At 57.9% G+C, this 13,182-nt stretch overlaps 1 protein-coding gene across 8 annotated transcripts; it reads left to right on the top strand.

Moving 5' to 3' along the window:
- The first annotated feature begins 863 nt into the window (after positions 1 to 863).
- Positions 864 to 11,898, top strand: CCNQ (cyclin Q). 8 transcript variants are annotated; one of them, XM_082445853.1, is made up of 6 exons: positions 1,427 to 1,914; positions 2,261 to 2,423; positions 4,957 to 5,140; positions 6,264 to 6,396; positions 7,603 to 7,830; positions 11,404 to 11,898. In XM_082445853.1, the coding sequence occupies exons 1-6, from the start codon at positions 1,801 to 1,803 to the stop codon at positions 11,491 to 11,493; spliced, it is 912 nt and encodes a 303-aa protein (XP_082301979.1). In that variant the 5' UTR covers positions 1,427 to 1,800; the 3' UTR covers positions 11,494 to 11,898. The 8 variants fall into 8 exon arrangements, with proteins under 8 accessions (XP_082301983.1, XP_082301984.1, XP_082301979.1 ...); XM_082445854.1 differs by having other exon boundaries at positions 1,444 to 1,914; positions 11,464 to 11,898; XM_082445857.1 differs by lacking the exon at positions 7,603 to 7,830 and having other exon boundaries at positions 864 to 1,914.
- The last annotated feature ends 1,284 nt before the right edge of the window (positions 11,899 to 13,182 follow it).

Raw genomic sequence — 13,182 nt, 5'->3', positions numbered from 1 at the left:
GTGTGCATTATGCACAGATGTGGGGAGCTCGGAGGCAGTGGCCCCATCTCCCAAGACCCATAGCCCCTTTAGGAGGGGAGAGGGTGGCGCCGCTCCCGGCCCAGGGACAGACAGCAGCCAGCGACAGAGTGCTCAAGGCATGACAGGGGTCAGCAGCCCAGGAGGCTGGGGGCACCAAGCCCCTTCACACGCGTGCACACGCATGCCCACACAGAGGTACTCAGCCCAGAGGGCCTGCCCCTTGCCCTGGACAGAGACAGAAAAGGAGAGACACAGACACAAGGGAGGAGGCCACGTGAGGAGGGAGGCAGAGACTGGGGTGATGCGGCCACAAGCCAAGGGACGTCTGGGGCCACCAGAAGCTGGAGGACAAGGAAGGATGCTGCTATAGAGCCTCTGGAGGTAGTATGGCCCTGGTGACACCCTGATTTCAGACATCTGGCCTCTAGAATCGTGTGAGGATAAAGTTCTGCTGTTTTAAGCCACCTAGGTTGCTGGTCATTTGTTACAGCCGCGCCAGGAAACCAACCCAGCTGGTGTGGAGAGAGGGCTGGGGGAGGGGGAGCTGAGTAGGGGGGTGGGGGCTGAGGAAGGAGATTAAGGTTGGCCTCAGTGGGTGGGTGGGAAAAGGTGGCTTTTTTCCTCTCAACATTCCCAGCTCTCTCAAATCATAGCAATTGTCTGACTGTATCAGAATACCCAGAGTAACTCTCTGTCACTAGCTTGGGGGTCCCTTTGGTGTTCTACATCCCTGACTCCTGACGCAGTTTCCTACTTGTGGAAGCCACAAACGAAACGTGGGAAGTCACTGTGAGCTGGACATTCAACAACATTCATTCAGCAAACATTTATTAAGCTCCTACTGTGCTGCCAGGCTGACAAGTCGAGCAGCAGCCAGATCCCCAAGGGATGCTGGGCCCCTGGAAGACCCTGACGCAAACAGCCCTCATGCCCTCATTCCGTTAACAGCATTTCCTTCGGGGCTCATCTGTAGGTCTGGGAAACTCTGACAAACCTGGATTCGGGTTGTACGAACACTGACATTGAACCCCACGTCTTCTCCAGTTGGGAGACACCGATGTGAGTTCCGGTAAGCGACCCTCCGCCCCCGCCCCCCGCCGCGGCTTGGCAGACAGCCAGCCCTCCCCGTCCTGAACCACGCTGGGCCACCAGCCCGGAGGGACACCTTAGTCGGACCGCAGGGACTTGTAGCTCAGGTGCCGGGGAGGGTGGTATTTTCGCGCCCTGACCCTAGGACTGTAACGTCACTTCGCCCTGGAGGAGTAGCCCCGCCGGTTCCGGTTGCCGCCATTCGGCTCCCGAGGGCGGAGCGTGAGTCTCCGGGAGGCGGGGCGTCAGCCTCTCGGGGGGCGGGGCGTCAGCCTCCAGGGGGCGGGGCGTCAGCCTCCCGGGGGCGGGGCGTCAGCCTCCAGGGGGCGGGGCGTCGGCTCCAAGGGCGTCGGCTCCAAAGGCGACGTATGCGGCATCCAGGGGACAGGGCGGGCGCGCTCAAGCTGCCAGGCAGCTTCGGCCTCTGCGCTTGCGCTTGAGCTTGAGCCTGCGTATTCGGCCGGACCCGCCTTCGGCGGACAGCTGCGCTACCCACCCGGGGGAGGGCAGGCGGGCGGGCCGGCCTGGGTTGGGCTGGCTGGTGGGCTGGCGGGCTGGCGGGCGAGCGGGCGGGCCGGCCGGGGCGGGGCGGGATCTCCGCTCCCGCCGTGAGCACCCCGGGAGCTGGCCGCCTCGCGTCCGGGCCCTTCTCCATCCCGTGGGGGATCTGGGCCCGTGGGGCGGGACCTCATGGAGGCAGTTGGCCCGGGGACCTGCGGTGGAGGGGGCGCGGCACTGGGCGCGGAGGGGCGGCCAGCACCCGAGACGAGGGTGCACTTCCGAGTGACGAGGTTCATCATGGAGGCAGGTAACCGCGGCCGGGAGGAGGGCGGGCCCCGCGCGGACGGGACGTGGAGGCCGGAGCCGCAGTGCTGCACTTTCACCCAGCTGTCCCCAGCCCGCCGCGGGAGCGTCGATCGGGCAGGCAGGGGCTGGCGTAGCGGGGATCCGCTTCCCGAAAGATGGGACCCGCCAAATTCGGTGCTGGCGTGGCTGAGCGGCGGGAAGAGACCGGGCCTGCCCTGCCCTAGCGGAGGCTGGGAGGCTCGGCTTAGGGGAACCGGCCTCTGCCTTTCCGCCACGCCCTGCATACTAGGCTTTGAGCTGCGAGGCATACGCGGTCATGGCCATTTCATGGGCGGGCGCGTAGGTCCAAAGACAGGATGTGGAAACTACAAGGCCCCAACTAGAAGGTGGCGGAATCGGGGCGCCCGCATCTCGATTGAGTGTACCGCGCCTTCTGACACACCTGCCTCGCAGCATACGGGGACGCTGGCACTTGGTCACACGGAGCCTTTTGGAGCATGCCCTTGGTGAGGCTCCTGACAAACCTTGTTGACGAGGTCCCATCACATCTAGGACCCAGGGGCTTCCCTGGTGGCGCAGTGGTTGAGAATCCGCCTGCCAATGCAGGGGACACGGGTTCGATCTCTCTGGTCCGGGAAGATCCCACATGCCGCGGAGCAACACAGCCCGTGCGCCACAGCTACTGAGCCTGCAGTGCTGTAACTAGTGCAGCCGGCGCGCCTAGAGCCCGTGCTCCGCAACAAGAGGAGCCACCGCAGTGAGAAGCCCGTGCACCTCAACGAACAGTAGCCCCCGCTCGCCACAACTAGAGACAGCCCACGCGCAGCAACGAAGAACCCAACGCAGCAAATAAATAAATAAATAAATAAATAAATAATAAAACATACAGGGAACTCTGGCAAATTTAAGTTTAAAAAACACAAACAAACAACTCCCCCCCCCCCCAAAAAAAAACAACAACTAGGAGCCAGGGCGCAGCTTGCGTTTTGAACCCTGCCAGGGCATCCACACTGTGGTGCTGGGCGCTCCTGCGCCGGAGGCGAGGCGATGTAGCTAATTGGATTCCAATAGAAACACTTTCACTGTTAGTAGTGGTTTGCTCAGCTGACAGAAGTTGTTGCCGATCTTTGTTACTTTGTATTCATTCTGCCGAAGACGGCGTTGGGTGAGTCTGCTTTCAAGTCAAGGTGGGCAGAGTCTGGGGAAATAGTGCAGTTGTTGCCGATCTTTGTTACTTTGTATTCATTCTGTGGAAGAGGGCGTTGGGTGAGTCTGCTTTCAAGTCAAGGTGGGCAGAGTCTGGGGAAATAGTGCAGGACCATTAATCCCAGTGATTTGTACATTTAATTTCCAGGAAGTTTTGCAAAGTGTATAAGGAAGGATGGCAGTGCCCCCTCATATACCCCATACATCTGCTTGGAGGATCCATGTAAACCAGGGAAGCATGCTACCCTTTGAGGGTTTGCTATATAAAAAACAAGACTTGGAGGGTCATGTACAGTAATACCACCTAATCTGACATCTCTGAGAATGAGGGGTCCCATGTAGGAACTGTCTATGAAACTGAAGTTTAAACCTGGAAATGCTAAAACCTAAATGCTAAAAGCTAATGCTAAAATGTTTTGCATATGCCCTTGCCCTCTGTGTGAGGCTAAATACCGGTCCTCCAAAGATTTCCCCATCCTAATCCCCAGAACCTGTGACTGTTACCTCATGTAGCAAAAGAGATTTTGCAGATGGGATTAAGCATCTTGATGTTGGGGAACTATCCTAGGTTATCTGGTGGGCCCAATATAATCACACCCATCCTTAGAGAGAGGCAGGAGGAGGAGACAGGCAGAGGAGAAGGCCATGTGATGATGGAAGCAGAGTTAGAAGATGCTGCACCGCTGGCTTTGAAGATGGAGGAAGGGGCCGTGAGCCAAAGATTGCAGGCGCTTCTAGAAGCTGGAAAGGGCAAGGGAGTGGATTCTCCTCTGGAACCTCCAGAAGGAACCAGCCCTGCCGACACCTTGAACTTAGCCCCCTAAGACTCATTTCGGACTTCTGACCACCGGGACTGTAAGAGAAAAAAGTATGTGTTGTTTTGAGCCACTTAGTTTGTGGTAACTTGTTACAGCAGCTCTGGGGAACTAATACACCTTTTTAGGTAGAGGATGTTGACCACGATTTTAATGACTGTTGGTTGTTCTCCACCTTCTTTCAGTCTATGGGATGTCATTTAACCTTCCCTTATTAACCCTGGTCATTGTGAATTTGTTTTGGTTCTGTGACCCAGTGCAGTGATTTCCCTAGGAGCTGTCTGGGGGATTTAGGGCTTTAACCCCTAAATCAAACCATCATGCTCTGGTTTTTGAGTTCTGGTCCCTTTTCAGTATGTTGCTCTTTTTCCCTCGAGCCTGGCTATGGCCATCGATGTTGCTTTTCTCCTGCTCTGCCTGCGGTTGCCTTTGGCAGTCACCCTGCTTGCTTTTCTTGCCTTTTCTAACCTGTGGACTAGTAAACCAGTGCTGAGTATAATCTTAAACTATGACCTCAGGACTTGTGGCATCTGTTTGATGCTCAGAGGCCTTTTTTCCTCCTGTCACCTTGGCAGGATTTTGGTTAGGTGAGCTGCAGAGGTGGGGGCAACCTCTAGTTAAATGCCTGCTAAGGTGGAAACAGACACACAACTTGGTCCTTTTCAAGATGTGCAGAAAGGGATATGCCAGGTGCAGTAGTTTGAAGCCTTGCTTCTCCTGGCGTGGCCTTGAGGCTTGGGAGAAGTGTGGAGCCCACAGAGCTACTGAAGGGAATGCTGCACTTCAGCGTGACCCCCAGGGGCTTGTTAGCACGTTAGAGTCTGAGAAGCTTGCGTCTAAATCCCTCAGGTCGAGGACCCAGTGGGAGGCACGGCAGCCCCTGCCAGCTGGGCCCTGAGCTCTCGGTCTTGTCTGAACAGGGATGTGCACCCTTAGGGCCCAACCTGGAGGCTCCCCTCACACTTCGCAGGGGGTGAGCCCTGGATGAAGCACTCCCCTGCCTGCTTTCTCTCGGTAGGTGTCAAGCTAGGGATGCGGTCCATCCCCATCGCCACCGCCTGTGCCATATACCATAAGTTCTTCTGCGAGATCGACCTGGACGCCTATGACCCCTACTTGGTGGCCATGTCTTCCCTTTACTTGGCCGGCAAAGTGGAGGAGCAGCACCTGCGCACTCGTGACATCATCAACGTTTCCAACAGGTAGTAACCGCTTCCGGTGCCCCCTGGATGGGCGGCCAGAGGAGGCTCTCACGAGGCCCTGCCCCCCAGGCGGCAGCAGTGCAACTCAGGAGGAGGCACCTGGGTGGCCTCGACCTGGGGCCGGGAGCGCTGACAGCAAGGGCAGGAGCCAGCCTGAAGCCTAGGGGCACCTGTGCGAGAGAAGCTGCGGCCAGATTTTGGGAAACCTCAGAGGCCAGACTGGGGTGCAGAGGTGGGTGGGAAAGAGTGTGTCCCTAGCGTCGCAGGCGGGCACAGCTGGAGCAGAGGGGGCTCGCAGAGTGTATACGTGTAGCTGATTCACTTTGTTATAAAGCAGAAATTAACACACCATTGTAAAGCAATTATACTCCAATAAAGGTGTTAAAAAAATAAAGATCAAATTCTATTCTAAAAAAAAAAAGCAAAGATTCTCATGGAGTCTTGGACAGGATGGATGGAACCAGTTGGGTTCTGGGGCCGTCGTCCTATTTAGATGGTGTGGAAACTGGGTCAGAGTTGCTCAGGAGTGTCTCTCACGGTCCTGGGCCCGAGCAGCTGTGTTCCTGTTGGGGAAGGACACGGGGGTCCAGCCGGCTGGGCGGGCTGTGCCGAGGCCCCGGGGCCTGGGAGAAAGCAATTTATGGAAAGTTAGTGCGTCATAGCCTTTCCAGGAACCCTAATCGTTAGGGAAGAAAACTATTTTGTGCTGCTTCTCTTTTAAGAAACAGCTAACGGAAAAGCACTCCCCACCCCATAAACATGACAGGTTCACGGTGTACCTCGAAAGAGTAGGAGAAAAACGGGAGAGGGAACTGCGGAAGGGCAGCTGGAGTCCACCTGTAACTGCCAGGGCCCCAGCAGGGAGGCCGGGCGGGCACGAGGGGAGACTGGGGGGCTCCCTAATAGGGCGTGGGACAGCCATGGGGCTAAAGCTAGAAGTGGCTTCTTTCCTCTCTGGTTACCGTTTTTATCCCGTACTGGACCCGCAGGTGGAGAGTTGTTGATGGTGACCCTGTGCTGATCAGCAGCACAGGGGCCCTGGCGTTTGCATCTGGCTGTCCCATGACTGGGGGCTCCTGGGGCCACCCACTTCTGCCGTCAGCCGTGCTGTTTCTCTGCACAGGTACTTCCACCCGGACAGCGAGCCCTTGGAGCTGGACTCACGCTTCTGGGAGCTCCGTGACAGCATCGTGCAGTGTGAACTGCTCGTACTGCGGGTTCTACGTTTCCAGGTCTCCTTCCAGCACCCTCACAAGGTATGTGCTGGGGGGTCGCGACGGTTCCCAGAGGCACGAAGCTATTCGCTTTTTATCCGGAAAGTGCAGCCCCCCGAGCCTGGAGCCACGCGGGGCCCTGAGGAGGAGCGGTGACCGGCTCGGGCAGCCTCGCTCGTCCCCACTCTCGGGTCCCTTAGGCAGCTCTCATTTCAGCTGCCGCCTTTCCGCCCGCTCGGCTGTGGCTGCAGGCCGGGATCCGCGTGCCCTCTGAAGCCCGTGCCCGTCCCCAGACCCGAATAAGTTGTTTGTTCGCTGAGCCACGGGGAGGCAGGGCCCGTTTCCTGACCTGCCGCGTCCCTGTGCCAGGAGTTGCTGCCCCGCCTCGGAGCTCGCGCCCAGCTCAGCTGTGCATACGAACCCACGAGAAAAGCCTGGTCACTCACTGTTCACAGCTAGGAACGCGTTCGTCCCAGCAGAAGAATTGCTTCAGAAAGCAGCAGAAGGGGCACGTGAACCCTTAGAACACTCGGAAGGCCCCTGTGGGCAGCTGGAAAGGCGGCCTGCGGAGAGACAGGGGAGGGCCTGTGACGTGGGCCTTCCCGACCGCCTGCCTAGTCCCAGAGCCACTGGTGGAGGTTCCCAGCCGTAGTGTTTTCTGTCGGCGTGCAGTGCAGGGCATTCCCCGTGCGCTCAGGAGAGCGTGGTGTTCAGGCAGAGGGGGAGCTGACAGATGGCCGAGCTGAGGGGCATTCAGAGGCCCTAGTGCTCCCGAGAGCCAGTGTCCGGTGTCTGGCGGGCCCGTAGCCTCAGGCTGGACCGTGGGGGCCGTGCCCTGTCGTGCAGATCGGGACGCTGTTTCTGGAGGTTTAATGTTTGAGCTGGGCCAGGGGATGAGTAGAATGATCGCTGATGGTGGCCGGCACAGGGCCGCGGTGACGGAGAGGGACTGTGGCGGGGTGGCCATTGAGAGTGGCCGAGCGGGTTTTGGGAGCTGGGCCTGGAGGCTGAGAGCAGGCGGGCCCGTGGGGACCGGGGCGGGGGTGGAGGTGAACCTGGCAGGAGGGTGGGGCAAGGCCCGTGGAAGGCACTGGGGCTTTTTTCCAATGACACTGGGAGGCGACATCCGATCTGTGGCGTACACACATCGTGACAGCTTAGGGGCGAGCGGCTGGCGGGCAGACGGGCCGCAGGCTCACGGTAAGGAGGCAGGTGAGTGGGGGCCAGCTGACTGGCGTGTCTTTGCAGTACCTGCTCCACTACCTGGTGTCCCTCAAGAACTGGCTGAACCGTTACAGCTGGCAGCGGAGCCCCGTCTCCATCACCGCCTGGGCCCTGCTGCGGGACAGCTACCACGGGGGGCTGTGCCTCCGGTTCCAGGCTCAGCACATAGCCGTGGCGGTGCTCCACCTGGCGCTGCAGGCCTATGGGGTCGAGGTGCCCGCTGAGGCCGAGGCCGAGAAGCCGTGGTGGCAGGTGAGGTGACTGCGTTGGCAGTCCCGCTTGGCGTGTGTCCCCCTCTTCTCTGCCTGAGGTCCCTGTACCTGGTGTCACATTTCTTTGTAGTAGTTATCCACAAAGAAAGATACGGGCTACTTGGGAACCTTGAAGCTTGAGAATACTCTGTCCTAATCGTCTAAGGCAGGCTCTCCCCCTCGACATCGTGGACGTTCAGGGCCGGATGTAGGATGTCGAGCAGGACAACGAAAACCGTGTCCAGACATTGCCAGGTGCCTCGGGGTAGGGATCACCCCTGGCTGAGAACTGCTGAGGTCAACCAAGCACTTTTTTTGAATTGAGTGGGAGCTTGTCCTACCCCAGAGCCGAGGTTAGTAAGTCTGGCTTCACGTGTAGGGGGTGCTCTACAAAGGCAGTGGTTGGTTGGTAGGTAGATAGATAGATGATGTGTGGATGGATAGGTGATGGTGGATGGTGGGATGGATAGATGATAGAAAAGGAGGTAGTTGGATAATAGATGGGTGGGTGGATGCACAGATAGATAAGACAGGTGACACCCCGCCTCCCCCAGACGTACTGAACCTCGAGAGCAGTCTGTCGAGAGCTGGGTGAACCGTGTCTGTCAGAAAGGCTGCAGTCCTAGCGGGTCTCCCTGGGTAGTCCCACTGTTTCTTAAAATGGGATTTTGACATCACTCTCTGTTCTTCCTGTCCTATACTTGAAATTTGCTGTTCCTCTCTTCATGACACATCATTGTCCCTCCTTGTCCTACAATGAGATTCCATGTAAGCAGACTTTGAGGTGACGGAAGGCTCCCCCTTTCTGTGCACCACCCCTCCCATGCGAACCCACAGTGGCTGCCTCCCCCTTCCTGAGGCTCCCTTCCCCCGGCCTGCTCGCCCTTCCCGGGAGATCACAGCTTCTTTCTGTGCTTCGTTGTCCTTTATTGCCTGTCTAGCCACCCCCCCCACCACCCCAAGGCCAGGGGCCTTGTCTGCTTCATCAGCTGCCCTGCGCCCAGTGCCTGGCAGGTGGGGGGCAAAGGGCGGCTGCGTGGACAAAAGCATTGCTCGGTGCCGGGCTTCTTGGGGACTTCCAGATCATGTGAGCCCCATGTCCCCACTCTGTTGAATCAGGTGGTGGCGCAAGGGGCCGCTGCTTCCTGGCCCATCCCGGGCTGCTTGGATCTGCCGGGTCATCACTGGTTTCCTCTGCGTGTCTTCCGTGCCGCTCGCCTTTCTCTTCGCTCGCTCCTGACCGTGACCAGGGCTGGAGCGGCCGCAGCAACCTCTGCCTCCCCCTCTCGGCCGTCACCCCTCACCCCTCGTGAGAGGAGAGCACGGGGAACGGCTCCGCCACGGGCCTCTTTTCTGGGCGACACACACTTACCCAGCAATCGTCCTCCCGGGCGAGGCCGCCCCCCCTGGGCGGTACACCCGCGCTACCCTCGCTCTTCAGTCTTTCCGGGGGGCTGTGAGTTCCGGGCACGGGAGCCATCGGGCATCCTTTGGGCACGTGAGGGCCACTTGCTTGGTGATGAGTGGCCGCCTGCCCGGCCCCGGGGCGCTTCCTCTAAATCGTGAGGCACTCTTCCTGCTCATCTGCCCTCAGCCACCGCTTCTCTGAAGTCACTTGTCTGCCCTCGAGCGCGGCGGTGGTGGCAGCGGGGTGCCCGTCCGTGCCCAGGTGCTTCGGGCCTCTGGGTGGCTGAGGCTCTGGCTCTAAAGCAGTAGCGAGTTGCAGCAGGTGTCAGAATTCCCATCTTTTTAAGGCCGAGTCCTGTTCCGTCGTACAGCTGGACCATGTCATGTTGGTTCATTCCTCCATGGAGGGACGCTTGGGTTGTTTCCAGCTTTTGGCCCTGGACTACTTTTTTTTTTTTTTAATATTTATTTATTTATGTGGCTGCGCCGGGTCTTAGCTGCGGCATGCGGGCTCCTTAGTTGCAGCTCGCATGTGGGATCTAGTTCCCTGACCAGGGATAGAACCCGGGCCGCTGGCATTGGGAGTGCACAGCCTTAACCACTGTGCCACCGGGGAAGTCCCGGCCCTGGACTACTTTTTAACGGTCATTTCTTGGCTTGGGGTCTCCAGGAGCATACAGGTAGAGGACCCTGACAAGCAAGCCTGTATTTCTTTTTTTTTTTTTTTAACGTCTTTATTGGAGTATAATTGCTTTACAATGGTGTGTTAGTTTCTGCTTTATAACAAAGTGAATCAGGCATATGTATACATATGTTCCCATATCTCTTCCCTCTTGCATCTCCCTCCCTCCCACCCTCCCCATCCCACCCCTCTAGGTGGTCACAAACCACCGAGCTGATCTCCCTGTGCTATGCAAGCCTGTATGTCTGAAGTATTTATTTTCCAACCAGAGTCCAGGGGGTGATGGCTGATCTTCCTGAGCCAGTGGTCGAGGGAGCGGGTGTTTCCAGGTCACTATCTCCCACCTGAAGCGACAGCCTGTGGAGAGTTCAGGCTTCCTTCGGTGGCCATGCAGGAGGGTGGACTCAGGTCCAGCTTTTGCCCTAGCTCAGCCCTGGGCCTTGACCTTCGTGGTACCTTGATTCCCCAGGCAGTAACCCCCTGGCCCGGGGGCCACGGCATCCAACCAAGTGCTCCTTGTTTTGCTTTTTACTTGCCGTGTCATCAGGGGTCCCCAAGGGCACCCTCAGGCTCGATGTGTTGCCGGGAGGACTCACAGAGTTCAGAAAAGCCGTTATGCTCGTGCTTATGGGAGCTCGGGTTAGTTACCGGGGAAGGATACAGGTTGAAATCAGCAAAGATAAAAGGAACAGAGGACAGGTCCAGGAGAGACCAGGTATGAGCTCCCAGGTCCCTCGGCCCTGGGCAAACCGAGACCCTCTCATCAGGCAGGGGCCTAGAGTTCCCCTCCCAGGAGCCAGGCCAGGACCAGACCTTCCTTGGGAACGTGCAGAGTTAGGCCCTCTTCATTTGGGCCCCTGGGGACTCACGTTGCAATTTTATAAGCTCCGTGGCACAGTCAAGTGGCGGTCTGGGGACTTCCCTGGCAGTCCAGTGGTTAGGACTCAGTGCTCTCACTGCCGGGGCCTGGGTTCAATCCCTGGTCGGGGAACTAAGATCCAGCAAGCTGTGCAGCGTGGCCAAAAAAAAAAAAAAAAAAAAAGGACGCGCTCTGGTCCAGGCTAGAGAGCAGGTCCACATGTTCCCTAGGGGTTGGCCTAGGGTAGAGTGGGGTCCAGGAGACCTAGCCTATTTCTGGAGATGAACTCCCCACCCCTGCTCCCATCCCCAGAGACTGTGGACCTGAGAGCTCCAGGGGGAGGCAGGAGCCTGTTACCGGCTTCCCATGTAACCCAGGACAAGTCCCCTCTCCTGTATGAGCTGGACGATCACCACAGCCTCTTCCATCTGGAATGTTCTCTGCTTTGTGATCAGCCCCGGCAGGCTGGACCTGAACCGGCTGTGCAGAGAGCCACCCTCGTTTCCAATAGCCGAGTCCGCGTGCCATCCCCCACCCCTGTGCACTGTGGTTCTGTGCTTAGTGGCGGGCGCCTTGTTTAACCGAGAGGGTGTCTAACCGGAGCCTGTTTTCCTTCTCCTTTCTAGGTGTTTAGTGAAGACCTTACCAAGCCAATCATTGATAACATTGTGTCTGATCTCATTCAGATTTATACCATGGACACAGAGATCCCCTAAGGCCCTGGTCCAGGCCTGCCCAAAGAGAAGTCCGTGACGCTCGGCAGCCTGGGGATGGCACCGCCACAGGGCCGTGAACGCCAGCCCCCAGAGGACCAGCTGGAAGGGCTGGTGAAGGCGATGACTGTCCCCGGCAGCCGCGGTCTGGACAGTGGCAGGAGCCACGCCTCCAGCGGGCGGGCTGGGAGTGCACTGCGAGGGGCTGCCGAGGCCAGGCGCTGCGTCTGCTTTTATCCTTTGAGAGGACCTGACTGCCGTCGAGGGTGACGTCATCGGAAGGAAGATCAAAGAAAGGATGGGACTGAGCCCCTGGGGATTTTTTAAAAGCCTGATTTATAGAATGAATGAATGTGCAACATAGATGGAACTTTATTTTGTGTAATAAAAGATACAAATGAACTGGGACACCCTGTGTTTGCTCTGTAGCCCGTGCTGCGCTGGGGGTTTGTGGGTGCCATCCAGACTCAACTTCCCCTCAAATGCTCTCCAGGTGGAAGTGCTTGGGGTAGGCCCTCCACCACTTCCGGAAGGCAGGATGGCACAGCGTGTGCCCGTGTCACAATGACGTCCCCTAGAAGGGCCCACATGTCCTCCCTCCTCTGCTGGGACACTTGCAGGGCTTGGCAATCATTCTGCTTGGCGAGTGAGGTTACATCTTGGAAAGAGAGGTTAAGGAGTATCATTTGAGTTCAAGAAGACCAAAATGTATCTAGAAAGTTACAAATTTTTATTAATGCCAAGACAGTGAGTCAAGATGCCGAGTCTAGGGACTCTCAGAGCCATGCCCCGCCCCCCAACTCCCACTCAAATGGCACTGCTTCGGGAAGGACTGCTCTTCGGTGTGCCCTGGGGGAAAGAGGCCAGCCTGGGCGGTTCTCCCTGGGAACCCCCGTTGGGCTCGATGCATGCTGGTAGGACCATCCTTCAAAACATGATGGCATGGGCGCTGGGGGACTGTCCCAGGCACTTCACCACATTTGCGAGGTTGTCACCAGGGCAGCGCAGGCTCTGGACACTGACCACCATGCCTCTGTCACCCACAGGTATGGGGGCTGGTTGGCACGCCCAGGGTCCACTGGGTGAGGGGCACAGGGAGGGGTCACTCATGGGTGACAAGTCAGGCAGTAGGGCTTGCTTGAGTTTGTGAAGTGATTGTGTTATTTGTCTTCAGGGTGAAGGATATGAGTAAATGTCCCCTTTTCCACTGTGTCCTTTCCAGCTCAACTGGGCACGCTTTGATAACAGAGTCTGTGCCAAAGCCCAGGGCTGGGGCTCTGAGCATGGACAGTGGAGGGTGAGGGGCCTGGCAGGCCTCTGAGGGCGGCTTCGGCTCTCTTGCCAGTCCTTTCTGCCTCGTGCTTTTGAAAAAGCACCTTGCCTCCATCACCCCCTTCCTCCCCACAGGCTGGGCCCAGCTCCACGCCCACCCCCGGCCTTGCCTGCCCCATGTGGCCTAGCACTGCCCTTGGTGTCCCCACCCCAGCCGAGAGCCACCGTGCTGAACCGGGCGAGCTCTGGGTTGTGGGGCTAACAGCAGCCTCTCTGGAGGTTCTGTGGCCCTAAGTTTCCTCTCACGATTACCAGGTACCAGGCAAGTTCCTTTCTCTCAATGGGACTCAGTTTCCCACTATGTAAATCGAGCAGGTTTGACCAAACAATTTCAGACTGTGATTGCTGACTGCTATTTTA

Source organism: Balaenoptera physalus (assembly GCF_965194825.1).
Source record: "Balaenoptera physalus genome assembly, chromosome: X".
Classification (NCBI taxonomy): Eukaryota; Metazoa; Chordata; class Mammalia; order Artiodactyla; family Balaenopteridae; genus Balaenoptera; species Balaenoptera physalus.
The sequence above is the reverse complement of the archived record's forward strand: the minus strand, read 5'-3'. Positions and strand labels throughout refer to the sequence as shown.